We start from the raw sequence: 27,899 nt of genomic DNA, 5'->3' as shown, positions 1-27,899 counted from the left end.
CCACTTTACACCTGAGACCAAGCAACAATCACGCCGGTGGCGGCATCCTTCTTCGCCAACGACGCGGAAATTCGAGCAAACACAGTCCGCCGGTAAGTCATGAAACCGTTTTTTGGGATCGGAAAGGGGTATTGTTGGTCGACTTTATTCCCACTGACCACAATTAACGCTGACAGGTACTGTGAGACTCTGAAAAAACTCAAACGGGCAATTCAGTAGCGGAGAAGAGGAATATTGAGCAAGGACGTACACATTCTCCATGACAACGTTCGCCCACACATCGCTCGGAAAACCGTTGCTCTCCTGCAACAGTCTCAGTGGAACATAATCACCCGCCCACCCTATAGTCCTGACATGGCGCCCAGTGACCATCAGCTGTTCCCTAAGTTAAAAGAACATTTGGCCGGAAAGCGATTCAGCTGCGACGACGAGACGAAAGAACAGGTTCATAACTTTCTGAACAGCAAGGCGGCGACTTGGTATGACATGGGCATACAAAAACTACCACAGCGTCTACAAAAATGCATCGACAGAAATGGTGATTATGTCTAAAAATAGCTAAATGTTCAAGCTGTAAACTGATGTAAACCATTGTAGAAATAAACAGGTCTATGTACTTATAAAAATATAGGAGACCTTACTTTTGGGATTACCCTCGTAAATATCTGTATATATGGGGACTTCAGTACGTAAGTTACATACATCGTCCCACGCTAAGGCCACTGCGCAGCAATGTTGGCTCATTGTCAGAAGAGAGTAGATGTTCTGGATTTCCAGCAGACAGAGTTCTGCTGTGATACGGACAAGAGATGTGTCACAGCGTGGGAGTGGAACGACGTGGCAACTGGAAACGTACTCCAAAGCTGAAGTACGCGGAACAGTACTGCTCTTGTGGGCGAAACGACTCAGTTGCACACAGACTCATCGCGAAGTTCTGGGTGAATATGGAGGAAATCCCATGTCGCATCCAGCCATGAACGTGATTGATGCCGATCAGACGGTCCAGATATTGCACCATGCAGTCTTCATCTTTACGGCACGTTGAGAAAACATCGGGGGTGGGGGGCGAGAAGGAGATTTTTCTGATGAGAACGTTCAATCCGCGGTCGTCAAATAGCTCCGTCACCAAGGAACGGATTTCTATGACCCAGGGATTCAATTACTGTTAAAACGTTCCGAAAGTTGTTTGTAGAGAGTTGTTGACTATGTGGAAAAATAGTGTCATGTATCTGTATCACCTTGAAGTGCACTCAAAAAAATTACTTGGCCTGACGTGTACGTGTAACTTGCTTTTTGAAGTCCACCTTGGTTTAGTTTTTAGGGTACCGGAACTCAATCGGTAAAAGCGGGAACCCTTGTAGGATTATTTCTGGCTATCCGTGTGTCCGACTTTTCAAAACCCTTTTTCTTAGGAACGGGCAGACGTATCAAGTTTGAAATTTGTGTCACAAAATAAGGTTTATGGCACCTTGGTGATATAATAAACGTTAGCTTCTAGGTCAATGCAGTCCGAAGATACGGCCGTTTGAGCCACATATTTTGTTACTCGCAAACTCACTCACCAAGCAAGTTGGCGCAGTGGTTAGCACACTGGACTCGCATTCGGGAGGACGAAGGTTCAATCCTGCGTCCGGCCATCCTGATTTCGGATTCCTGTGATTTTCCTAAGTCGCTTGAGGAAAATGCCAGGATGGTTCCTTTGAGGAGGCACGGCCGACTTCCTTCCCCATCCCTCTCTAGTCCGATGAGACTGGTGACCTCGCAGGTTGGTCTCCTCCCCCAGATCAACCCCAACACAAACTCACTCATCAAAAACTTATGGTTACTTCCCTTTGACGTAGACTCATGAAATTTGGTAAGAGGAAAGGCTTCACGGTACAGATAAAGGGAATAAAATGAGAAAATTGTTGATTTATAACTATGTGTCATGAAAAAATATTTCTTTTGTCATTTATTATCCGACTTCACACTTGAAATTAAGACATTCTCGAAAGTCTTGGAATCACTGGGACGGATAACTTGCCATTATCGATGTCGATAACAGGCGAAAATCGTCGAGATTCTCATTTTCCGCAATAGATGGACTGTCCTATACACACTACTGGCCATTAAAATTGCTACACCAAGAAGAAATGCAGATGATAAACGGGTATTCATTGGACAAATATATTGTACTAGAACTGACATGTGATTACATTTTCACGCAATTTGGGTGCACAGATCCTGAGAAATCAATACCCAGAACAACAACCTCTGGCCGTAATAACGGCCTTGATACGCCTGGGCATTGAGTCAAACAGAGCTTGGATGGCGTATACCGGTACAGCTGCCCATGCAGCTTCAACACGATACCACAGTTCATCAAGAGTAGTGACTGACGTATTGAGACGAGCCAGTTGCTCGGCCACCATTGACCGGACGTTTTCAATTGGTGAGAGATCTGGAGAATGTGCTGGCCAGGGCAGCAGTCGAACATTTTCTGTATCCAGAAAGGTCCGTAGAGGACCTGCAACATGCAGTCGTGCTTTATCCTGCTGAAATGTAGGGTTTCGCAGGGATCGAATGAAGGGTAGAGCCACGGGTCGTAACACATCTGAAATGTAACGTCCACTGATCAAAGTGCTGTCAATGCGAACAAGAGGTGACCGAAACGTGTAATCAATGGTACCCCATACCATCACGCAGGGTGATACTACAGTATGGCGTTGGCGAATACACGCTTCCAATGTGCGATCACCGCGATGTCGCCAAGCACGGATGCGACCATCATGATGCTGTAAACAGAACCTGGATTCATCCGAAAAAATGACGTTTTGCCATTCGTGCACCCAGGTTCGCCGTTGAGTACACCATCGCAGGCGCTCCTGTCTGTGATGCAGCGTCAAGTGTGACCATAGCCATGGTCTCCGAGCTGATAGTCCATGCTGCTGCAAATGTCGTCGAACTGTTCGTGGAGATGGTTGTTGTCTTGCAAACGTCCCCATCTGTTGACTCAGGGATCGAGACGTGGCTGCACGATCCGTTACAGCCATGCGGATAAGATGCCTGTTATCTCGACTGCTAGTGATACGAGGCCGTTGGGATCCAGCACGGCGTTCCCTATTGCCCTCCTGAACCCACCGATTCCATATTCTGGCAACAGTCATTGGATCTCCACCAACGCGAGCAGCAATGTCGCGATACGATAAATCGCAATCGCGATAGGCTACAATCCGACCTTTATCAAAGTCGGAAACGTGATGGTGCCCATTTCTCCTCCTTACACGAGGCATGACAACAACGTTTCACCAGGCAACGCCGGTCACCTGCTGTTTGTGTATGAGAAATCAGTTGGAAACCTTCCTCATGTCAGCACGTTGTAGGTGTCGCCACTGGCGCCAACCTTGTGTGAATGCTCTGAAAAGCTAATCATTTGCATATCACAGCATCTTCTTCCTGTCGGTTAAATTTCGCGTCTATAGCACGTCATCTTCGTGGTGTAGCAATTTCAATGGCCAGTAGTGTATAATTAAGTTTTTTTTTTCTTACACTGTTACACTATGATGTATCCAACGTCTTTGCGAAAGTACATCATGGACGAGTAAAACCTACTACCAGCTATACCAGTTACTGTAGGATGCCAGTAAGCCACAGCGAGTAACTCCGTTATTTTGTCGATTCGGCGTAAATATACGTTGCCGGGCGTTTAACACAGTTGCAGGACGCTAGCATGGTGGCACTCTGTCAGCCACGCCTGGCCTCCTCCCCCTCCTCCTCCTCCGCATCCCCCAGTAGCAGCGGGGCGCCGGCGCAGAACCGCCCCCGACCCCTGTCGGACGGTCGCGTGTTCGCCAGTCTGGGGGCGACAGCATCGGCGGCGGCGGCAGTGACGTCGGCAGCGGTGTTTGCGGCTGCTGTAGAGGCAGACACGGCCACGGGTGGCGGCATGCCGCCGCCTCCGCGCAAGGCGGCCTCCGCGGCGCTGGTGGTGGGCCTCGTCTACTGCTCGCTGCTGCTCGACAACGTCCTGCTCACCGCAGTCGGTAAACGCCGCATCTGGCACATGCGCTGCCCGTCTGCCCTACTCCTGTCTCCATCCTCATCCGCTTGTTTTAGTTTATTCCTCTTTTCGTTCAACAGTGATCTGGCTCTAGATGCAGCCACCACGATTTACTATCCACTCCCAACCTCTGTATCTCACAGTGCTACATCCAATGTCGACAGTTATTTGTTAGATATATTCCAATCACGGGTTTTACCTTCTACAGCTCCCACTGGTACGAGGTGCGTTTGGCCGGCCGCGGTGGTATAGCGGTTAGGCGCTCAGTCCGGAACCGCGCGACTGCTACGGTCGCAGGTTCGAATCCTGCCTCGGGCATGGATGTGTGTGATGTCGTTAGGTTAGTTAGGTTTAAGTAGTTCTAAGTTCTAGGGGACTGATGACCACAGATGTTAAGTCCCATAGTGCTCAGAGCCATTTGAACCAATCGAGGTGCGTTTGAAAAGTACGTGCAAACATAAAAACTACCGGGTGATCAAAAAGTCAGTATAAATTTCAAACCTGAATAAATCACGGAATGATGTAGATAGAGAGGTACAAATTGACACACATGCTTCGAATGACATGGGATTTTATTAGAACCAAAAAAAAAAAAATACAAAAGTTCAAAAAATGTCCGACAGATGGCACTTCATCTGATCATAAAAGCAATAATTAGCATAACAAAGTAAGACAAAGCAAAGATGATGTTCTTTACAGGAAATGCTCAAGATGTCCACCATCATTCCTCAACAATAGCTGTAGTCGAGGAATAATGTTGTGAACAGCACTGTAAAGTATGTCCGGAGTTATGGTGAGGCATTGGCGTCAGATGTTGTCTTTCGGCATCCCTAGAGATGTCGGTCGATCACGATAGACTTGCGACTTCAGGTAACCCCAAAGCCAATAATCGCACGGACTGAGGTCTGCTGACCTGGTAGGCCAAGCATGACGAAAGTGGCGACTAAGCACACGATCATCGCCGAACGACGCGCGCAAGAGATCTTTCACGCGTCTAGCAATACTTTGTTTTTTTGGGTTCTAATAAAACCCCATGTCCTTCCAAGCACGTGTGTCAATTTTTACCTCTCTATCTACATTATTCCGTAGTTTATTAAGTTTTCACATTTATACTGACTTTTTGATCACCCGCTACTTACGTGTTTGGGGTAAACCTTTTTTTATTTTTCGACGCAGTCTCCTTTTAGACTTATACACTTTTCCAACACTGTTCTAATTTGTTGATCCCTTCCGAATAATAGGAATTGTCCAAGTCTGCAAAATAGCTATTAGTTTCTGCAATCACCTCCACGTTTGAATAAAATCTTTGTCCCGCCAGCCATTTCTTTAAATTGGGGAACAAATAGTAGTCCGAGGGAGCCAAGTTTGGAGAATAGGGAGCATGTGAAACGAGTTGGAATCCTGTTTCCATAAATTTTGCGACCACAACTGCTGAGATGTGTGCTCATGCACTGTCGTGATGAAAAAGGACTTTTTTGCAGTCCAATCGTCGGCGTTTTTCCTTGCAGCTCGTTTTTCAAACAGTCCAATAACGATGAATAATGTGCCCCTGTAATAGTTTTACCCTTTTCGAGATAGATGATGAGGATTATCCCTTGCGAATCCCAAAAGACAGTCGCCATAACCTTTCCGGCCGAAGGAATGGTCTTCGCCTTTTTTGGTGCAGATTCTCCCTTGGTAACCCATTGTTTAGATTGTTGTTTGGTCTCAGGACTATGGTAATGTATCCATGTTTCATCCACAGTAACGAAACGACACTTAAAGTCCTGCAGATTCTTCCTGAACAGCTGCAAAGCATCCTTGAAACACTTCACACGATTCCGTTTTTGGTCAAGCGTGATCAATCGCGGAACCATCTTGCGGATAGCTTTCTCATGTCCAAATGTTTATGCAAAATATTATGTATCCATTCATTCGAGATTCCCACAGGACTATCAATCTCACGCACCTTAACTCTTCTGTCATCCATCACCATATCATGGATTTTATCAATGATTTCTGGAGACGTAACCTCCACAGGGCGTCCAGAACGTTCAGCGTCACTTGTGCCCATATAGCCACTCCAAAAATTTTGAAACCACTTATAAACTCTCCAAATCGAAGGTGCAGAGTCACCGTAATGTTAATTAAGCTTCTCTTTAGTCTCCTGAGGCGTTTTGCTTATCATAAAGTAATGTTTAATCACCACATGAAATTCTCTTTCGTCCATTTTTCGACAATCACTCGACTTCCTTGATTCACACGAATGCCAAACACAAAGAAATAGACCAATATGGCTCAAACTTGGTATGCGTTCTTTCCAAAGATGGTAGTAACTAAACATGACCTCTATACGCACCGGTCGTGCCATCTCTCGGACTTTGCACGGACTTTTCAAGAGCCCCTCCTACCATTGGAATTATTCGCTGATCTCTAAACAAAAATTTCGTCATGCTGTGACTTTTTCTTGTCATTGTTTTCCACATATACTTTTTGCCGGCGATTCTTTCGAGAACCTCATTTTTGCAGGTGGTGATGCCCCAGAGCTCTCATATATTTGAAAAATGTCATATTACCACCTTGAGCTGTTGGTAAAATTATTCATACAACCAGTTTCAGTCGTCTAACCATCATCAGAGTCTTACGTGAAAGCATTCACGGCATCATGTTATCGAAATATAAAATTATTGTCGTCAGGTGATAAAACTATGAATAATACGCTCTTATTATATCATAATACAATAACTGAGGACGTAATTTGTAACTGACGACGTAATTTGCAACTGACGACGTAATTTATATTACAATATGATAACAGTGTATTATTCATGATTTTATCTTTTATCATTTTATTTCGCTAACATTATGCTGTGAATACTTTTGTGTGAGAACCTGATTATGGTCAGAAGACTGATATGGGCTGTATAAATAAAGTTCTGTACTAACAGCTCAAGGCGATAATATGACATTTTTCAAGTTTTTCAACCTCGTTTTTTATCAGTCCATCTAATCTTCAACATCCTTCTACAGCATCACGTTTCACATGCTGATACTCTCTCTGTCTCCCTCTCTCCTTTTCCCACAGTCCGTGAGTGACTCCCAAACAATTCTATGCTCCAAACGTATATTGTCAGAAAGTTCTTGCTCAAATTAAAGACAATGTTTTATACAAGTAGACCTGTTTTTGCCAGGGAGGATTTAGTGAATTTTTATTTCCGGTTAAGTGTTTGGCACAGTGCCCCACTGCAGACTGATAACGAAGATACGACCATACGGCAATAGTTCTCAGATACGCGGGTGGCTCCAAGACTTCTCTAGAACTCTGTACGTAGTCAGACGTCAGGCCATCGTTAGGAGTGACCCAGTAAAGTGTGACGGGACAGCTCATGTTCTCTATATACAAAAGCGAGCAGACACATGGGCTGAGCAGAATCTGCACTGCTCTATGACGGCGCTCTAAAATTGTCGTCGCATGGTGACAGTAAGAGGATAGTTCAAACAAATTTCGGGCTTGCAGCCGGTCGTCGTTCAATACTTCGCACGATATTTCAACTGGGCACCTGCCAGTCATCTTCATGTCAAGTTTTGGACGCATGCGCAGAATAGTTACAGTACGGTATATATTGCGGAACGGAGGACGTTTTCGCCAGTCTGCGACGGCTCACCTGAAGATGACTGGCAGGTGCCCAGTTGAAATATCGTGCGAAGTATTGAACGACGACCGGCTGCAAGCCCGAAATTTGTTTGAACAGTCAATTCGCCGGGAAAATTTTAAAATTCACAATAGTAAGAGGAATCATGATGACTTACAATTTCTATTTGTGATGATGACTGGCAGCGTGCTCTAAACATTGGAAAAGATAATTTTATACAGATGAGTAGGAGAAACAACCGTCTAATTTTCGAATGTAGTATTAGTGCTGTACTCTTTGCTACAGTCACGTCGATTAATATCTAGGCGCAACGTTGCAAATCGGTATGAACTGGAACGAGCACAGAAAGTCAGTAGTAAGGAAGTGAATGGCCGCCTTCGGTCTACTGGCAGAATTCTAGGAATGTTTAGATCACCCATAAAGAACACCGAGTGTAGAGCAGTTGTACGACAAATTCTTGAGTGCTGCTAGAGTGTTTGGAATCACCTCGAAGTATCAATAAAAGAAGACATGGAACCAATTCAGAGACGTGCTGTTCGATTTGTTACCGGTAGATTAGACCAGAACATCAGTATTACAGAAATGCTCCAAGAACGCAAACTGGCATCCCTGGAGGGAAGATGACGTTCTTTCCGTGAACACTATTGAGAAAATATACTGTGAAGAACTGACATTTGGGGCTGACTGTAGAAAAATTCTACTGCCGTCAACATGAATTTCACCTAAGAATCGCAAAGATACCACACGAATACTTTTAGCTGAAAAAGAAAATACAGATTGACGCTTACAGAGAAGACAACAGCAACCAGCCACTTTTTACAATGCTATTTATTTATTTAAATAGCGCCGTTATCGGTTTCGAACCGAAAGATTCATCTTCAGACGGCTAATTCACGTTATGAAACATTTTACATTACCTTTCACTTTTTGTTTTCCCAGTGACGTGAAGTAAAGTGAAATCTAATGTAAAATGTATTTTAACGCGAACTAGCCGTCTGAAGATGAACCTTTCAGTTCGAAACCGGTAACGGTGCTATTTAAATAAATAAATAACATTACAAAAATGGCTGGTTGCTGTTGTCTTCTCTGTAAGAGTCAATCTACATTTTGTACACAGCTACGGGCTCAGAATTTCAGTTTCGACAAAATAGCAGAAACAGAAAATAACATATTGGAACGATATGCATTTTTCTGGCGGCTTACATAGTGACCAATTTCTCATACGTAGACTGTTACTATGGTCAGTGCTGTGGAAACAGGGTCCCATGTTTGTTTTTATAATTTCCGGGCACATTTTCTAGGCATCTTCACGCCCTAATATCTGAAAGAAGACCAGGCTGCAGTAGACAGTTTTCAATCGGGCTCTTGTATAAGGCAAGTTTAATAGAACAGAGACAAAGAATAACTTAACTAATTGAGAATTGTCACAAAGTGACAGAATGGCGGACGATATATAAAATGTTATAGAAGTCAGTTTTACCTGTCGTATTACGCATGTTTTCTGGAAGCGACTAACTTATCGGGGTGAACACACTGTCCACTTTTCCCGACGAGTAGTGTGGTCACTTATCCCTATTGGACGCCGTGTCGGTATTCGTGCTCCACAGAACAAATAACAAGGATGTGTCAAAGGACGTTGTTTAAACATTTATATTGTATAAATTTATTATTATGCTTTCACGAGAGGTAATAAAAATAATATAAACCACTTATCTGACACCAGAGACACAAAAACAAAAGTTTTCAGTAAAAAGTAACGGAAGAACCTTCCTCTGTCGGTCTCACTGACAACAGTGGCGATGTATGTTAGAAACAGTCTGACCATTTATTGGCAGGCAGAAACGCTGTTCAGGGGAAAAATTATGCAATGGTCACTCTTCCCATTCTGGCCAATTTACCACCCTTCCTCTACCGACCTTACTAGTAGTGGGTAACCTGAAACTTCCTGGCAGATTAAAACTGTGTGCCGGACCGAGACTCGGACTAGGGACCTTAGTCTTTCGCGGGCAAGTGCTCTACCAACTGAGCTACCCAAGCACGACTCACGGCTCCTCCTAACAGCCTTACTTCTGCCAGTACCTCGTCTCCTACCTTCCAAACTTTACAGAAGCTCTCCTGCGAACCTTGCAGAACTAGCACTCCTGAAAGAAAGGATACAGCGGAGACATAGCTTAGTCACAGCCTGGGGGATGTTTCCAGAATGAGATTTTCACTCTGCAGCGGAAAGTGCGCTGATATGAAACTTCCTGGCAGATTAAAACTGTGTGCAGTTTTAATATGTCAGGAAGTTTCATATCAGCGCACACTCCGCTGCAGAGTGAAAATCTCATTCTGGAATGGGTTACGTGTATGAATTAGTATGTTACAGTAATTAATAACAGGAATTGCAGTATGAGACTCAATCACAAATGTTTGCTAAATGTTGGGAGTGTCATATTTCTTTTACTCATTGCATTGCATTATAAGAGGTGATAAAAAATTTCTGTTTGTGGGCGTTGCTGTAGCATATATGCAACCCAGCGCGACTCCGATGCGAGTATATAAGCACTGGAACGTAGACAAGGGGTCAGTCTGCGTAAACTGCCTCTATAGACGAAACCAAGTAACTGGGAAAAGCAGAAGACAATCCAAATGAGAATATTACATTCACTAAGTGCATAGGAGGCAAAACACTTCGTGTTTCGAATTCTACCACCTTCGGAGGGCGAAGACATTACGTGAAGTTCCAGCAACGACGAGAGTTCAGTGTGGCCTTCGAACGGAAACTTTTTGATCGCTCCTTATACAACAGCCTTAATTTGATTTGATATTACTTCCTACAAACATACTCCATACTTGAAGATGAACGCCCGTATAGTGCGCATTCATGAATCCACATTACTTCTGTCTTATCGGCGCTGACTGCGCATGCTCGTAAGCTGTCAGCGTTGGAATACAAACAATAAAATATTCTGCCTCTCACTTCCATTAACTCTACAGTGGCCGCGGTGCATACCACTCTGCCCCTGCCGTAAGCGGCAAACTTTGCGGAGCTCACGGCCTAATTCACCAACGTCAGTTCAAATTAAGCATATATTAAATTTTTTTTGTTTGTTAGTGAGCGATAAAAACACACTCTTAAGACGCTCTTACCGTTAGTTGACGTTTTTGGATTGGGCTGTTAGTTGCTAGAGGCATATTATAATAAAAATACAGCTGAGAACCGCGGACCGCATGAACACGGTTCGTTCCACATACATCGCGCGGGCCGCAGTTTGACGACCACTGACATAGTCGGTTTTCCTCCTAGATTTGCGAATGAATCGGGGATTTACTAGTAGTGGCAGGATGTACCCTCCGCTATACACTATGTGGTAGCTTGCCGAATCTGTATGTAGATGTAGACTGTGTTTAGCTTCCCCCGTGTCGATTAGGTCACTGGAGGCGGAGCACAAGGTAAGACAGGAAGCTGACCGCGACTTTCTTACCGCAGTGATCCTAAAATCGTTTTAAGCGATTTCGGAGAAGGGCAGAATATTGAAATTAGAATTTCATGCGCGCTCTTCCCCGTTACGTCTATTGCGCTACACACAATTCTTACCGAGATTGTTAGCACACACTTCGGCGGTGGTGCTCATCTACGAGATAGTCAGAACTTTCGTCGCCAGTGTTTGGCCGACACGGGTGGAGGAGTGGTGCAATTCGTTCCCGGTTCTATTAGAAACGTCCCCAAAGTGTGCAATGAAGTGACGTCACGTAACACTATCGATACTGACCTGGCCTTGTTAAGTCAAGCTCGCCGCTTCGACACAATCCTGACGCCGCGCCGGGCGCGGTGGCCGAGCGGTTCTAGGTGCTTCAGTCCGGAACCGCACGACTGCTACGGTCGCAGGTATGAATCCTGCCTCGGGCATGGATGTGTGTGATGTCCTTAGGTTAGTTAGGTTTAAGTAGTTCTACGTTCTAAGGGACTGATGACTTCAGGTGTTAAGTCCCATAGTGCTCAGAGCCATTTGAACCATTTGAACCTGACGCCGCCCATTTTCCGTCTGTTACACCGCTAATCATAAAACTGGAGCACCGTGAAGGCTGCGTGCAAACAAACGTCAAGTCGGCATGCTTGGATATGCTTAGGAGTTCAGCACAATCACACATAATATGTAGGAGTAACTCCTCCCACATTCCGTATGTAAGGAAATCTTACGCAGAAGATTTCTCATTCAGAAATCGCATTTGAATGTTGGTTCTTTGTGAACAAGTCGTGTTAGTATTCGTGAAAAAGAAAAAATGTCCGCCAGCACCTCTGGAAATTCGACAGTGATAGAATCCATCGCTATCGAGGCGGCAGTCTGCCGTTTCGCGGAACGGCTGCTGAGAGATGGACACACCACCAGACGCCTACCACGATGCATGATGAACTCTTCCATGGAATGACGTAACCATACTGTCATCCTAACTCAGTTCGACTCGATATCTACCCACGATGGAGTTATTGTTGCTGCCGAAGGTTTAACCTCAGAGTATTAATGTTCGCACCCGATATATCAGATCATCTACAAATTTAGTCATATATTCTTCTTACGATCCCAGCATGAACCATGGGCCTTGCCAATGGTGGGGTGGCTTATGTGCTTCAGCGATACAGATAGGTAGGTAGGTGCAACCACAACGGTGGGGTATCTGTTGAGAAGACAGACAACATGTGGTTCCTGAAGAGGATCAGCAGTCTTTTCAGTAGTTGCAGAGGCAGCAGTCTGGATGATTGACTGACCTCGCCTTATAACATCAATCAAAATGGCCTTGCTGTGTTGGTACTGCGAACGGCGAAAGTAAGGGGAAACTACAGCCATAATTTGCCCGAGGTTATGCAGCTCTGTTGTATCGTTAAATGATGAAGGCGTCCTCTTGAGTAAAATATTCCGGAGGTAAAATACACCTCTATTCGGATCTCCTGGCGGCGACTACTTACGAGAGTGTCTTCACCATGAGAAACAAAAGTGACCTTCTACGGATCTATGCTCGGAATGTTAGATTTCTTAATAGGCCATGTAGGTTAGAGAATTCAAAAAGGGAAACGAAAAGATTAAATTTAGATAGAGTAGCAATTAGTACAGTTCGGTGGCAGGACGAACAGGACTTCTGTTCAGCTGAATAAAAGATCAAATAGAGATAATGAAGGCGTATGTTTAATAATGAATTGGAAAATAAGAATGCAAGAAAGCTACTACGAACAGCATGGCGAGGGCATTACTGTAGCCAAGAGAGTCATAAAACCAACTCCTACAGCGCTAGTACATGTTTACTTGCCAAATACCTCCGCAGACGACGGCGAGCTCGAACAAATGCATGACGAGATAAAATTATTCAGATAGTTCAGGGAGAAGAAAATTTTTGATGGGGGACTGGAATTCGATAGTAGGAAAAGGAAGAGAAGGAAAAATAGTAGATGAATATAGACTGGGGGAAAGAAATGAAAGAGGAAGCCGCCTGGTAGAATTTTGCATAGAACATAATTTAATAATCGCTAACACTTTGCTTACGAATCATAAAAGAAGCTTGTATACGTGGAAGAGACTTGGAGACAGTGGGAGGTTCCAGATTCATTACACAGTGGTAAAACCTAGATTTCGCAATCAGATTTTAAACTGTATGCCATTTCCAGTGGCACATGTGGATCTTGACCACAATTTTTGGTTATGTAATGTAGATTAAAACTGAAGAAGTTTCAAAAAGGTAGTAAATTAAGGAGATGGTACCTGGATAAGTTGAAAGAACGCATTTGACAACGGTTAACAAGAACACGGGAAAGGAATACAGTAGAAGACGAATGGACAACATTAGAAGGTAGCAGAGGATGAAATGGGTAGAAAGAGAGGCCTAACAGAAATCCGTGGATAAAAGAGAAGATGTAGAATTTAATTGATAAAAGGAGAAAATATAAAAATGCAGTAAACGAAAAATGGAAAAAGGAATAGAAATGTGTAAAAAATGAGGCTGACAGGAAGTGCAAAATGGCTAAGCAGGAATGGATAGAGGACAAATGTAAGGATTTAAAAGCACCCTAACTAGGGGAAAAACAGATACCACCTATTCGAGTGAAGAATTAGCAATGTTTCCTAATTGTTCTGGTGATCCTAATGACCAGTGGCAACTCCTCCTACATTTCTTTTCATTGTACGTGCGCGGGTAAGTATGCGGGTCTCTCATGCTCGCAGCTGGGACTGAAAAGATCTACTGTTACATAATCTCAAAAATTTATATCTTTTTTTCCCTTAAATGGTACCCTCTTTCCGTTTTCTTCACTCGTATTCATTACTGTGTGTTAGTGTGTCAGTTATTTTGGAGTTATAATTAATGCAAAATGTAGTCTGCATCTCATAGCTTCCCATTTTCCGGTATTTATTTACTGCACATCGAAACGACGACTACAGCCATTCATGATTGTAATTAGGCAGTTGTTTATGGAAGAACTCATCTAAACAAAACCATAGCCACCAAAACCACAAAGCCACAATTATTATACGCACGTTAAGAGTGTAATACCTACGAATGTGTTCATTCACATTGACAAACAAATTATAACTATTAAGTATAGATGTAGTCGCTGGGTCGACATAAACAAACACCTGGGAACGGGAGTTTCTAAACTCGAAGTGTAAAAATAAAATTTTTCAATGTGAATTCCACAAACCGCCAAGAAAGATGCAATGAGGTATACGTCACAGCCACGGCTGTGATGAACGGAAAGTCTCTGTGAGTTAAAATCATTTTACATTACCATTGTTCCATAACATTTTCCGCAGATGTTTTCTGTCCTGCTCTGAGCCTCATAATTTTTTCATGTTGTAGATTCCACTCGTGTGTACTAACTTCGAATTTTTGTGTGGTAGTTACGATATACTAATGTCTGATTTTTATTTTATTTGACAAGTTTTTTTATTTAAGATATCTTCAATAAATCAGTCATCTATTTCACGATGCGTTGCTATATGAATCACTTGAAACTAGGTATTATAGAATGCTTTCCATTTACCAACCGACAACGTAACGAATTACATCGATGGAAACTAATTATATCCCTGTACTTGAAATCCAGTACAACTCATACGTTTCCAGAACACAATCTGAAGGAATATCTGGACTTTTTTGAAGCGATACTATCCCGTTTTCACCGAACAGAGATTGCAGCCACGAGTATTAACGACGAAAAGATGCCATAAATACAGATCTGCGTTGTTTAAAGTATAACAGAAAACATTATGTAACATAGGAAATAAGTTTCTTTTCGCATAACTTATCTGTTTGACTAACAAGTTTCTACTACACAAAAAATACTTAAAACCTCTCTTATGTTAGTTTATTTTCTGTATGTCACGTAGACACATCTTTGAACAGCAGAAACAAACTTAACATTGGATGAAAAGTGCTAGCACCAGGCTTTTCAGTTTGACAACTACGTTGACATTCTGAAGTACAGCTCTCATCAAGAAGCCAAAACTCTCCCCCCCCCCCTCTCTCTCTCTCTGTGTATGTGTGTGTGTGTGTGCGTGTGTGTGTGTGTATGTGTGTGTGTGTGTGTGTGTGTGTGTGTGTGTGTGTTGGTGTAAGAAGGTGGGGACAGAGCTAGAAAATGGTTCTCCCTGTTTCACTTTTGCGATTTATATAAATATTATAAATAATTAACCCAACAGAGGTAGTGTTACGGCATCCTTCAAAACTGCCCATACATTTCATTTAAAAATATTTGAACTAATGTAGATGATTTGTTTTACACAAATCACTCCTTCGACACACTTCTTTTTGACTTGTATAAAAGTTGAATTTTCTTTGTGGTAAAAATTACCTGTAATTTTTCGAATATATGCAGAAAATCAATGGAGAGAATAGTAAAGAAAGAAAAATTCCGAAAGAAAAAGAAATAAAAACCAATGTGGTATTGGTTTACACTTTCGCTCTATGTTAAAAGGAGTTACACAAGAGATAACACTGTACCGCTCCGCATCTTATCTTCAAAGTCTTACAGATATATCGAGCAGAAAGCTGTTACCGATGATTGGATGCGTGTAAGCCCAGGTCACGTAAATGTACTTGTAGAAAGATGCTGAAAAACTCATGCTTAGAAGTAACATCCTATGTCCTACTAACTTTCATTCATCCCCATTTCTAGCATAATTTAGAAGACTTTGAATTAAGTCATAATGACATATGTGAAAGAAATGATTTTGTCCCTGGAAATAGCAAACATGTATGGACTTCGAAGGCGTCGATCATTGTTATATATAACAAGCGACTCAAAGAACGCACGTATTCCGCTACAGGGTTCAGAGGTTCAAGTCCTTGCTATGTGAGCGTTACCGACAACATAAATCCGGTATCACCCGCAGGCACTACCTTTGATCCATCCGTAGCGCCATGACTTTGACATAAAATATTTGAACTACATCCCCGTCCACAAAAAGAAGAAAAAACCGTCAGATACCACAAATTATACTTTATTCACCAAAGTTCATGTAGCACGCATATTGCACTTGTAACATCATGAACTCTGAATATGTGTGAGACGTAGGTGATTTTCTGCCCGTCCGCTGGAACAGCACAATTTGTGTGAATGTGAAGCGCATGGTCACCAAATGTCAATTTCACAGCTCGCGCTAGCCAGTCCAGGTGGTTTCGGCTGTTGGCCTGTCACTCCCCCTCCCCCCCTCATCCCCTCCCCCCTCCCCCCTCCCCCCCTCCCCCCCTCTCCCCCTCCCACCCCACACACACTGTTGGAGTACTCCTCAAATGTCGGTCTCTTGCTGACGACAGCAGTGCGAGAGTTTCCTCGCTCCCCCGCCCCACGCGATTATCTGTTGACTTCAGTTGTTCCAGCTCTTGAAGGTTCTACATGTGCAGCTTTTTCGCGCTCAAGACACATGTTGATGATTTATATTCCATCAATCACAGATAAATCTTTGGTCATCAAAATGTCGCTGCCTTCTGACCGAAATATCCCAACTCTGTGGCGACGCGTTTGTGTGATAGTACGTCAAGTACAACATGGACATAAATAGCATCTACAGTAAAGCATAAAATAATGTTGCTACTGCTAGAAGCAGTGACACTACATAGACTATGTTTCTACCAGTCTGTTGTTTGTTTCAGTTCCCATTCTTCCAGATGTTTTGTACCGCAACGAGGTCTGCTATGATAGCAACGTATCCATGGCAGCCAACTGTTCCAGGTAAGCAACAAGCGCTGCAATTCTTAATATATACACATGCACTTGATGCAGTAATTACTTGAACATGAAGAATGCTCTCTGGAATATCTTCAGTTTAACATCATTGATATCCCTTATCTCCATCTTAAATGTTAGTTATTTTGAAAGCTGTACCAGTATGTTCCGAAAAGACGAGCGCCAAAATTCGATTTCTCAGCTGGTCATAACTCGGCTTCCATTGATCGCAGAGATAAAGGGTCAATAGTTTTGGATAGCCCTTAGCCTAGCTTCTATTTGTGTACCTATCGGAAGAACGGGTATACTGTAACTCTCCTACAATACAGGGCCAAAATTTAAACACTACGAACTTCCTCCAGCCCAGACAAATGAGCAAATCTTCTTTTGCATTATGTGTGGTGTAGGATGAGACTTAGGCAACTTATAAAAACATCATTTGCTCATGGACAGTTCCTGAGAAAACCCCGAAACACCATGATTTTTGAAACTTCCTGGCAGATTAAAAGTGTGTGCCCGACCGAGACTGGAACTCGGGACCTGTGCCTTTCGCGGGCAAGTGCTCTACCATCTGAGCTACCGAAGCACGACTCACGCCCGGTCCTCACAGCTTTACTTCTTCCAGTATCTCGTCTCCTACCTTCCAGAGTTTACAGAATCTCTTCTGCGAACCAATCAACGCACAGATATTCAATCTTTTCAATGCATGTTGACAGATTATTCGTGGGTGACATGGGTTGTGGCTTCTCATAAAATTAAATCTTCTCTGGAAGAGAAATGTCATTTGTCCGCGGTCCACGATGCATGTTAGGATGCCTACCGCAAACAATGATGTTGATCTGTGGTGAGAGATGGACACCTGACACACTACTCCGTTTACGTAACGCATTTATGTCCCTTCCTGCACGTAAGTTCCATCCTTCCCTTGACAAGCACGTAACTGGAAATACAAGTCCTCCTACTCATTTTGCTCCCTAAACTAATGCTACGGAACTGCGGTCAAAGTCTATGAAAAGATGTGGGACAAATAATCGAGTCTGTGTTTGACCGGTTTCTATGTTCTGTGACCTCTCTTCTAAGTTTTTTTGGCTAGACCAAGGTCCATAGGAACTACCCGAATATCCAGAGTGAGATTTTCAGTCTGCAGCGGAGTGTGCGCTGATATGAAACTTCCTGGCAGATTAAAACTGTGTGCCCGACCGAGACTCGAACTCGGGACCTTTGCCTTTCGCGGGCAAGTGCTCTACCCACTTGCACTTGCCCGCGAAAGGCAAAGGTCCCGAGTTCGAGTCTCGGTCGGGCACACAGTTTTAATCTGCCAGGAAGTTTCATACCCAAATATGGTTGTTGCTGCTGTTTCCTCTCACAACAATAACTGTCGTCCTGCTCTCAAACCTGCGACTGCCTGCTCTTTATTTATTTATCGTATGTATTTGTACGTGGATGTTTTCAACGGTAATGGTGCAATTACAGGCTGTAGCGTAGCTCATCGCGAAAGGTGAAACAGGAGAAATACGATAATACAGGGCGTTTCAAAAAGAAAGAGCAGATTTCAAACATTTATTTCTCAAAAACTACAAATGATAGAAACACAATTCAAACGTTTCTTGTCAGAGAAAGGTTCAAAGTTTTTCAATGGTCCGCGCAGAAGTTCCATGCAAATCCGCAGTGGCGCTGGCGTTTGTTTGTAGGAAAATGGCGACGACACCACAGGAACGATCATTTTGTGTGCTGCAATTTGCAAAGTTAGAGTCCATTGTTGGTGTGCAACGTGCATTCCGCCGTCAATTCAACAAACAGCCGCCTCGTCATAAACAAATTTATGAGTGGCATCACAGATTCGTAGAAGATGGTTGCATCTGCAAGCGAAAAAGCACGGGTCGTCCACGCACATCGGATGAAAATGTCGAGCGTGTCCGTGCAGCTTACGAAAGGAGCCCTAGAAAATCCACGACACGGGCAAGTCACGAACTAAACATGTCTAAAACAACGGTATGGCGCGTTCTGAGTAACCGTCTGCACATGAAGCCGTACAAACTGCAGTTATTGCAAGCATTGCGTCCTGACGACCACAACAAAAGGTTCGAATTTTCAACTGCAATTCTACAGGACATGGAAGAGGACAATTTTGCCGAACGATTAATTTTTTCAGATGAATCAACGTTTCACATTTCTGGTAAAGTTAATCGGCATAACGTACGAATTTGGGCGAGTGAAACTCCGAGGGACGTTATTCAACATGAAAGAGACTCACCAAAGGTTAACGTCTTTTGTGCAATTTCGGTAAACAAAGTTTATGGACCTTTCTTTTTCATGGAGAAAACTATCACAGGAACCATTTACCTGGACATGTTAGAAAACTGGCTATTTCCTCAACTTCAGGAAGATTCAAATCACTTCATCTTCATGCAAGATGGCGCCCCACCACACTTCTCTGAACCTGTACGACGGTACCTAAATAACACCATTCCAGGACGGTGGATTGGAAGAGCAGGAGCACAAGATCAATGTCATCGTCTGTGGCCTCCCAGGTCACCAGACCTTACTCCCTGCGATTTTTATTTGTGGGGGTACATAAAGGACTGTGTTTATGTCCCACCTATGCCCGCTACTCTTCAAGAGGTACGACATCGAATTGTTGCGGCCGTGAATTCGGTAACTAAAGACCAGTTGCGTCGTGTGTGGCAAGAAATGAGATACCGGTTTGATATTTGTCGTGTAACAAATGGTGCTCATATTGAGGTACAGTTTTGATATTTGTTGTGTAACATTTGGTACTCATATTGAGTGAAGGACCGTTGGAATTGTGTTTCTATCATTTGTAGTTTTTGAGAAATAAATGTTTGAAATCTGCTCTTTCTTTTTGAAACGCCCTGTAGAACGCTTCTGCCCCATTCCTTACCCATGGGCCATGGGTGATCTTTGACTTTAATTAAATGGGCACTTAATTGAGACGTTTACTGCATAAATTTCGTTGACAGGACATTCACAACTGAGCATAGTTGTATGGTGTGCTAAAACACAGGTGCACATCAAGCCCAGGTAACTCACGTGCGGCTGTCACCACACTGCAGTCTAGTATCCACTGTGCTGGGGTCACGCGCCTCATCGTCTTTGTTTCACCTGAAGAGGGGCCTGCAATCACCCGAAACCGGTCGTGATTGAACGAATGCGTTTCTTACAACTGAAGCGGTTTATTATTTTATTCGGAAATGTTTGTATTTCAAATACATTTGTGCTATCTAGAAGAAAATTTCATTTTGAAGTACTGTAAGTGGGCCCGCATCTCATGGTCGTGCGGTAGCGTTCTCGCTTCCCACGCCCGGGTTCCCGGGTTCGATTCCCGGCGGGGTCAGGGATTTTCTCTGCCTCGTGATGGCTGGGTGTTGTGTGCTGTCCTTAGGTTAGTTAGGTTTAAGTAGTTCTAAGTTCTAGGGGACTTATGACCACAGCAGTTGAGTCCCATAGTGCTCAGAGCCATTTGAACCATTTGATACTGTAAGTGGCAGCTCGTAAACACATATTCGCAAACTCGTAGACGAATCATTTGGGGATCCATGTCTACTGAAATGCTTCTGTTATAATGTTTTCTCCTGCGTCATTGTTCGCTATTAATTACGTTACACCGTGTATATGTATCTTTTCAACTTGGGCTACTACTCTGTAGATATCATCATGTTGATTGTTCCGTGCATATATTATTGTTCGTATGCCTTGTGTTATATAACGCCAATGTAGTCAGAACCAAGAACTTTTGACCTAGATTGTAGGTGGTCTTCTTCTGTCAAAAGGTTTTCTGGAGTAGCACTAGTTCATCGTTATCATACCTATTTATAAGGTCTGTTATTTTTGGGGATAATTCCGTTAACGCATTTAACTGACATATTGGGACAGTTTCACTTCTTATTTAGGCAGACTGTCTTGACAATAAAACATTTTTTTTTCAGGCAACTGTCAACGACATCGAATTACTTGGAGAAATGTATGATACACGCTGTGCTGTAACACAAAAGCCTGCTGGGTCGTGTTGTAGCTAACCACTGATGCTGTACACTTACTGCACTTAAAAGTTTTCATATTCCGGCACCTGTGGCCGGCGGTTCTAGGCACTTCAGTCTGAAACCGCGCGCCTGCAACGGTCGCAGGTTCGAATCCGGCCTCGGGCATGGATGTGTATTATGTCCTTAAGTTAGTTAGGTTTAAGTAGTTTCTAGGTCTACGGGACTGATAAGCTCAGTCCTTAGAGCCATTTGAACAAGTTTTCATGTTTTCGACGCTGTTTTCTAGTTGTTTATGCCTGTTTTATGGAAGCGCGGTCTCAGGCACCTTGTCACCGTTCTCGCGGCTTCCCCCGACGGAGGTTCGAGTGGCGGCCGGTGTGGTCGTGCGGTTCTAGGCGCTTCAGTCTGGAACCGCGTGACCGCTACGGTCGCAGGTTCGAATCCTGCCTCGGGCATGGATGTGTGTGATGTCCTTAGGTTGGTTAGGTTTAAGTAGTTCTAAGTTCTAGGGGACTGATGACCACAGATGTTAAGTCCTATAGTGCTCAGAGCCATTTGGAGGTTCGAGTCCTCCCTCAGGCATGGGTGTGTGTGCGTTGTCCTTAGCGTAAGTTAGTTTAAGTTAGATTAAGTAGCGTGTAACCTTAGCGATCGATGACCTCAGCAGTTTGGTCCCATAGAACTTACCACGAATTTCCAATTTTCCTGCATTATGACGTTAAGTATAAGTTTTCTTGCATTTTCAAGTCTGTAATGCCGTATATTTTCCTTGTTAAACAGCACGTATGCCATGTGAAGGTATTACCTTGGATATTTTTCCACTGTGAAGACGGTGCATGATCGAAACCGGTAGTGAATAAATGTATCTTAAGACAGCACTGCGTGTATCACGCATTTCTCCAAGGTCTTGATAATGGCTAGACACACTGCATGCGGCGGTTAATGCCAAGAGGTCCAAAGACAGACCGGTTTTTGGCCATTCCAGTTCTTCAGTTTTATTTAAGATGCATCTCGTCTAGGCGAGCTAACAACACAAATTCGAGTGATGGTATTTTTAGGGTGGTACTGGCGGTAACGGACTCAACTTTCGTGTCATATCCTTTTGCCCCTTCCGAGTTATTCCTTGTTTTATGGTTTTACCTCAGTTTTCGAATACTGCAATGTTTCTTCGGGTAAGAAGGCACAGTGTGAGGCGGGGTTTTTCAGCGGCCGGATGGGCCACGTGCTGCGCACGGAGGGCGAGGAGGCGCCGTGGGTGGGGCTGCTGCTGTCGTCCAAGGCGCTGGTGCAGCTGGCGGCCAACCCGCTGCTGGCGCTGGCGACGCGCGCGCTCGGCTACCCGCTGCCGCTGCTCTTCGGCACCGCCGTCCTGCTCGTCGCCGCCCTCCGTGAGTAGCTTTGCAGCAGCGCGCTGGTGGGACAGCCACGCATAAAACCCTCGTCCTATCTCCATATGCGTCTCGGCTGACTTTGCAGGAAGTACCACAAATTGGTTATACAGGGTGAAAAGTACTTAAACCGACAAAGTCTGGGAGGTTGTAGGGGACATCAAAAAAAATATTTTTCCCTTATGTCATTTTTTCCTATGAGGAGTATTTAAACCGGTGGAGGCCGTATTATGCTCTTCAGTTGTTAGAGGCCGTATTACGATCTTCAGTTGTTAGAGGGCGTATTACGCTCTTCAGTTGTAGGCAACTGCTGTCCACCAGTGTAGTAGTGCATTGTCTCTGTTTACTAATGGAGCGATACACCTGGAGTGAGTACACTGATATGGTTGGTGCGTACTACGTAGCGCACCACAACAGACGAGCTGCACAGCGGGTTTATGAACAACAATATCCTAATCGCCATATCCCGCATCATACGACCTTTGCTGCTGCGTACCAACGTCTGCGTGAGACCGGGCCATTTAGCAGATTACCTGGACAGGGACGCCGTCGCACGGTAAGCACGCTGAAACTTCAGGAAGCTGTCTTGCAGCATGTGGAGAGGGATCAAAGAAATGTTCAAATGTGTGTGAAATCTTATGCGACTTAACTGCTAAGGTCATTAGTCCCTAAGCTCACACACTACTTATCCTAAATTACTCTAAGGACAAATACACACACCCATGCCCGAGGAAGGACTAGAACCTCCGCCGGGACCATCCGGGAGCGGGATCCTTCAATCAGCACTTGTGCAATTGCACGTAACATGGGGACGAATCAGACGAATGTAAGAACAGTCCTTCGAGAGCAATTGTTACGTCCATTTCACTTACAGGGTGTCCACAACCTGGAACCAGTTGATTATCCACCCAGAGCACAGTGTTCGCAGTGGTACCTGGAACAGTGTGAAATGCATCCTACATTTCCATACTCTGTGTTGTTCACCGACGAAGCAACTTTCGGGCGTGATGGAGTCTTCAACATGCACAATTCGCATGTTTGCAGTGAGGATAACCCACATGCCAGAGTTACTAGCGCTCATCAAGTGCGGATCTTCGTTAATTGGGGGGGGGGGGTCCGTGTTGTTGGGGATGGTTTAATTGGGCCGTATATGCTACCTAGGCCATTAAATGGCAGGCACTATTACAATTTCCTCGCCAGAGCATTGCCAGAATTGCTGGAAGACGTCCCGCTCCCTATAAGACAATGCCTGTGGTTCCAACATGACGGGGCGCCGGCACATTTCAATCGTCGTGTGCGTCGATTCCTGGACCGACGGTTCTCAGAAACGTGGATTGGCAGAGGTGGTCCTGTACCATGGCCTGCTCGATCCCCAGATATGTCCCCTCTGAACTTTTTTTGTGTGGGGAGAGATGCGCAACCTTGTTTACGCAACTCCTGTTGCATCAGAAGAGGATCTGGTTGCCCGGAAAGTAGCAGCAGCAGGAACAATTCAGGATACTCCTGGGGTTTTTACCCGTGTCAGACAGAACATGATCCGACGGTGTAACCTTTGTTTACGTGTCAATGGAGGCATTTTTGAAAATCTACTGTAATTGAAATTGGGTTGTGTTAATTTGTCATCTTTTCGTCATAAAAAAATGGAAAAGTGTTTGTTGGTTTAATTAATTAGCAGCCAGAGGAATCTTCCTCTACCTGTGTAAATACTCCTCATAGGAAAAAATGACATTAGGGAAAAATATTTGTTTTGATGTCCCCTACAACCTCCCAGACTTTGTCGTTTTAAACACTTTTCACTCTGTATGTGGTGACCTCAATATTAATTTTGTATATGATGGTGCAAGGAAAAGGGGTGTTCGTAGATCTCATAAATTCATATGATCTGATGCAGACTGTGTTTTTTCCAATGTGGGTGCAGGGAGACAGTAGCATAGCCATAGACAATATTTTTATTCATTCTTCATTACTGGTTGGGCATTCTGTTAGTAAAAGGGTGAATGGCCTTTCAATCAATGATGCACAAATTTTAACACTAAAAGACTTTAGTACTCAAACAAATGTCACATTTAATTACAAACTATGTAGGAAAGTTAATCCAACAGCAACATAGAGTTTTCGAAACCTTGTCAAGGAACAAGAGTGGCAGGATGTTTATATTGCTGATAACCTAGATGACAAATATAATGCTTTCCTTAACACATTTCTCATGCTCTTTGAGAGATGCTTTCCATTAGAATGTTCTAAACGGGATAATATCAGTAAAAGGCAGACTGAGTGGCTGACTAGTGAGATAAGGTTATCATGTAGAACAAAGCGGGAATTACACCAAAATGTTAGAACTAGCCACAATCAAGCTACAGTAGCCCGTTACAAACAGTATTGTAAGGTGCTTAAAAATGTTATTAGGAAGGAAAAGAGTATGTGGTATCCAAATTGAGTAGCTAATTCATAGGAAAAAATTAAAATCGTATGGTCAGTTGTGAAGGAAGTGTCTGGTCAGCAGCACAAAGTCGACGTTATAAAGTTAGTTCGCAGTAAGAATATTTTTGTTACTGAAAAATCAGATATATGTACAGTATTTAGCAATAATTTTCTCAGTATTGCTGGTGTCCTTAATAAAAATTTAGTTTCTCCAGGGAATCATATGACTTTCTTGGCAAATGCCTTTCCGAGATTGATGTCTGAAATACTCCTCTGTGATACAGACAAGACGGGGATTGAGTCAATAATTAAATCATTGAAGATTAGGGATTCTCATGGTTATGATGGAGTGTCTATCAGAATATTAAAGTACTGTGCTGCACATGTTAGCCCTGTATTTGGCCATATTTGTAATTTTTTCGTAATGGTCAGTTTCCTGAACGATTTAAGTACTCAGTAGTAAAGCGGCTCTGTAAAAATGGGGAAAAGGATAATGCAGATAATTTTAGACCTATTTCTATGCCATCAGTGTCTGCAAAAGTTCGTGAGAAGACTGTGTGTGTAACGATAATTGATCATTTTATATGACACAATTTGCTATCAAATGTACAGTTTGGTTTTAGAAGTCGTTTAACAACTGAAACTCCTATATTCTCATTTCTCTGTGAGGTACTGGATGGGTTAAACAAAAGGTTTCAATCGCTTGGCATATTTTTTGCAGAAATACTAAGTTTTTACAGTTTCTAACACACAATTCAACAAAACCTGACGTTTTAATTTCACAGGATGGGCATATGATAAGTGAAACTGAACAGTTCACATTTCTAGGTGTTCAGATAGATAGTAAGCTGTCGTGAAAATCCCACGTTCAGGATCTTGTTCAAAGACTTAATGCTGCCATTTTTAGTATTCGAACGGTATTTTTACTATTCGACACGAAAATTGGTCTACTTTTCTAATTTTCATCGCTTATGTTGTATAGTATTATATTTTGGGGTAACTCTTCCCTTTCTAAAAGGATATTTTTGGCTCAGAAACGGGCTGTTCTGGCAATAAATGGCGTAAGTCCACCAACCTCTTGTCGACCCCTGTTCATGAGTCTGGGTATTTTGACGTTGGCCTCTTAATATATATATATATATATATATTACTTACTGTCATTTCTTGTTAACAACATTAACTTCTTCCCAAGAATAAGCAGCTGTAACTCAGTTAATGCTCGGCGGAAATCAAACCAGCATTTGGATCGGACTTCCTTAACTCTTTTGCAGAAAGGTGTGCTGCATCCATTTTCAATAAGCTAACACTCAAATTCAAAAATCTTAGCAGTAATCCACGCGCTTTCAAATCGAAACTGAAGAGTTTCCTCATGGGTCACTCCTATTCTGTCGAGGAGTTCCTTCAAAAATTAAGATGATTCCTGTTGCTTTGTTGTTTGCTTTTACTTAAACTTATGGACTGACTTTTTTCGGGTTCATAAACATTTATTTTTATCTGTTATTACTTTTATGTTGTAATTTCGTGTACTGACACGTTCCATGACATTGGAGATTTGCTCCTCAATTTGATTCTACGGAACTTGACGTGTAAGTAAATAAATAAATAAATAAGAGGCAGCAGCGCTGCCGTAGCACCTCTAGCGTCAGGCAGACACCGCCAGTCATTTCACATGCCACACTGTCAGCGTTCTTTCTTACCTCAATTTGGGTGAAATAGTTCGCTTTACTGTCAGCTGCTGTAGGTGACTTAAACGTGGCATATTAGTGTAGGTGGACTTAGTTCAGCTCGAAGCGCTAATTAAATAAGCCACAATGGAACAATTTTGTATCCATATTGTCTTGCACGAGCAAGTCTCCTACGCACATATGATAGGCGAAAGATCACTGCCGTCTCAGTTCAAATCACGGGTCCGAGCGACGTGGTGCTGTATTTAAGACACTAGAACCTTTCCAGCTGTCTTAACGCGGGACTGATGTAAACCACGTCAGGGAAGCACTTAATGGTAACTTGAATAAGGGTACATCCGATTCCTGATCCCATCCTTGCCCATTCCAAACTTCTATTACGTGAAAAATGGTAGGACACGCAAATTTATCGCCATGAATTTCAGTAAAAATGGTCAGAAAAGTATGTAAGTCAATGCAGCGACGGTCATGGTACTGTTAAAGTAGATAGTGCTGTCCTAATACAGGAATAACTGTGTGGGACAAGATGAGATGCATAGTACGTAAGTCTATGTCGTTCAGAGTCGAACGAAACAATCATCCCCTGGGAAGCAATTCGCTTTTTCCCCCTGTAAAGCTCCACTGGACGCCAGTACGTCCAGTACGTTCTGTATGTCAGTACAATACCACATCTCACAAGAATTAAATTACAGCAGCTAGGTGTGCAGCCCATACACACGAGATCTTACACGTGCAACCCAAGCTACATTCGGCACGGTGACTGATGGAAGCGATTGAAAACCGAAAATGCCTTCACGGTCGCTCCTGTCAGTCACGGTGCCGAGTGCCCACTTGGATTGCGCAAATAGTACTTGTTACTCGTTCAATGTAACTTCGACGCCAGTGCTATTTGGAACGTCTGTATTTCTGTACAAAGGATTTAGCGATTCTTCGGCGCTGCTGTGCCTATGTTGAGCGGTAATAAATTGGCAAGGCTTCTCAACGTGCGTGGAGTTCATGTCAGTAGGAACTACTATCATCATCAAGCCGAGTTGGCATCCTGTATGCTCGTAGGAAGGTGCCTCCAGTTGAGTCATTAGTGTACTCACAAACAGTAATCGGTGCTAATTCTGCTGAATAGGAGGGAAAAGAAAAAGGAACTTACGTTACCAATAGCTTCTACCATTAGCGAGAACAATCGTATTCCGATTGCGAAAAAGATCCTCCAGTGTCACAAATTAGCATGACTACGTTATTCACTCACACTTTATTTGAAGGTAAAGTGGGAAATCTAGCAGCGGTTTCTAATATTTTTACTCTATCCGTCCCCAGTAACTGTAATTGTTGAAAAAAATCTGCAAACAGCTCCACAAAAGAAATTTTACTTCTTGATCGGTTTCAGGCACCTAGTGCCCTTATTCAGAAGATCATAATTACCGCATATTTTGAAGCGTCAGACATAAAAAATGTGCAGCATACGATTGTTTGAAGCTCGGTAATAATGCGATAATTGTAGTCTCCTGAAGAAGAGCACTAGGTGCCTGAACTCAGTCAAGAA

The 27,899-nt window shown here is 43.3% G+C and overlaps 1 protein-coding gene across 1 annotated transcript in view; it reads left to right on the top strand.

Annotated features, from left to right (window-relative positions):
- Positions 1–3,709: 3,709 nt before the first annotated feature.
- LOC126176262 (synaptic vesicular amine transporter-like) overlaps positions 3,710–27,899 on the top strand; it is a 122,819-nt gene continuing 98,629 nt past the window's right edge. The window contains exons 1-3 of the mRNA XM_049923409.1: positions 3,710–4,022; positions 16,795–16,873; positions 22,075–22,256. Of these exons, the coding sequence (XP_049779366.1) occupies positions 3,710–4,022; positions 16,795–16,873; positions 22,075–22,256 (574 nt within the window). The remainder of the gene's footprint in view (positions 4,023–16,794; positions 16,874–22,074; positions 22,257–27,899) is intronic.

This window comes from Schistocerca cancellata, chromosome 3, assembly GCF_023864275.1.
Source record: "Schistocerca cancellata isolate TAMUIC-IGC-003103 chromosome 3, iqSchCanc2.1, whole genome shotgun sequence".
Taxonomy (NCBI): Eukaryota; Metazoa; Arthropoda; class Insecta; order Orthoptera; family Acrididae; genus Schistocerca; species Schistocerca cancellata.
The sequence above is the reverse complement of the archived record's forward strand: the minus strand, read 5'-3'. Positions and strand labels throughout refer to the sequence as shown.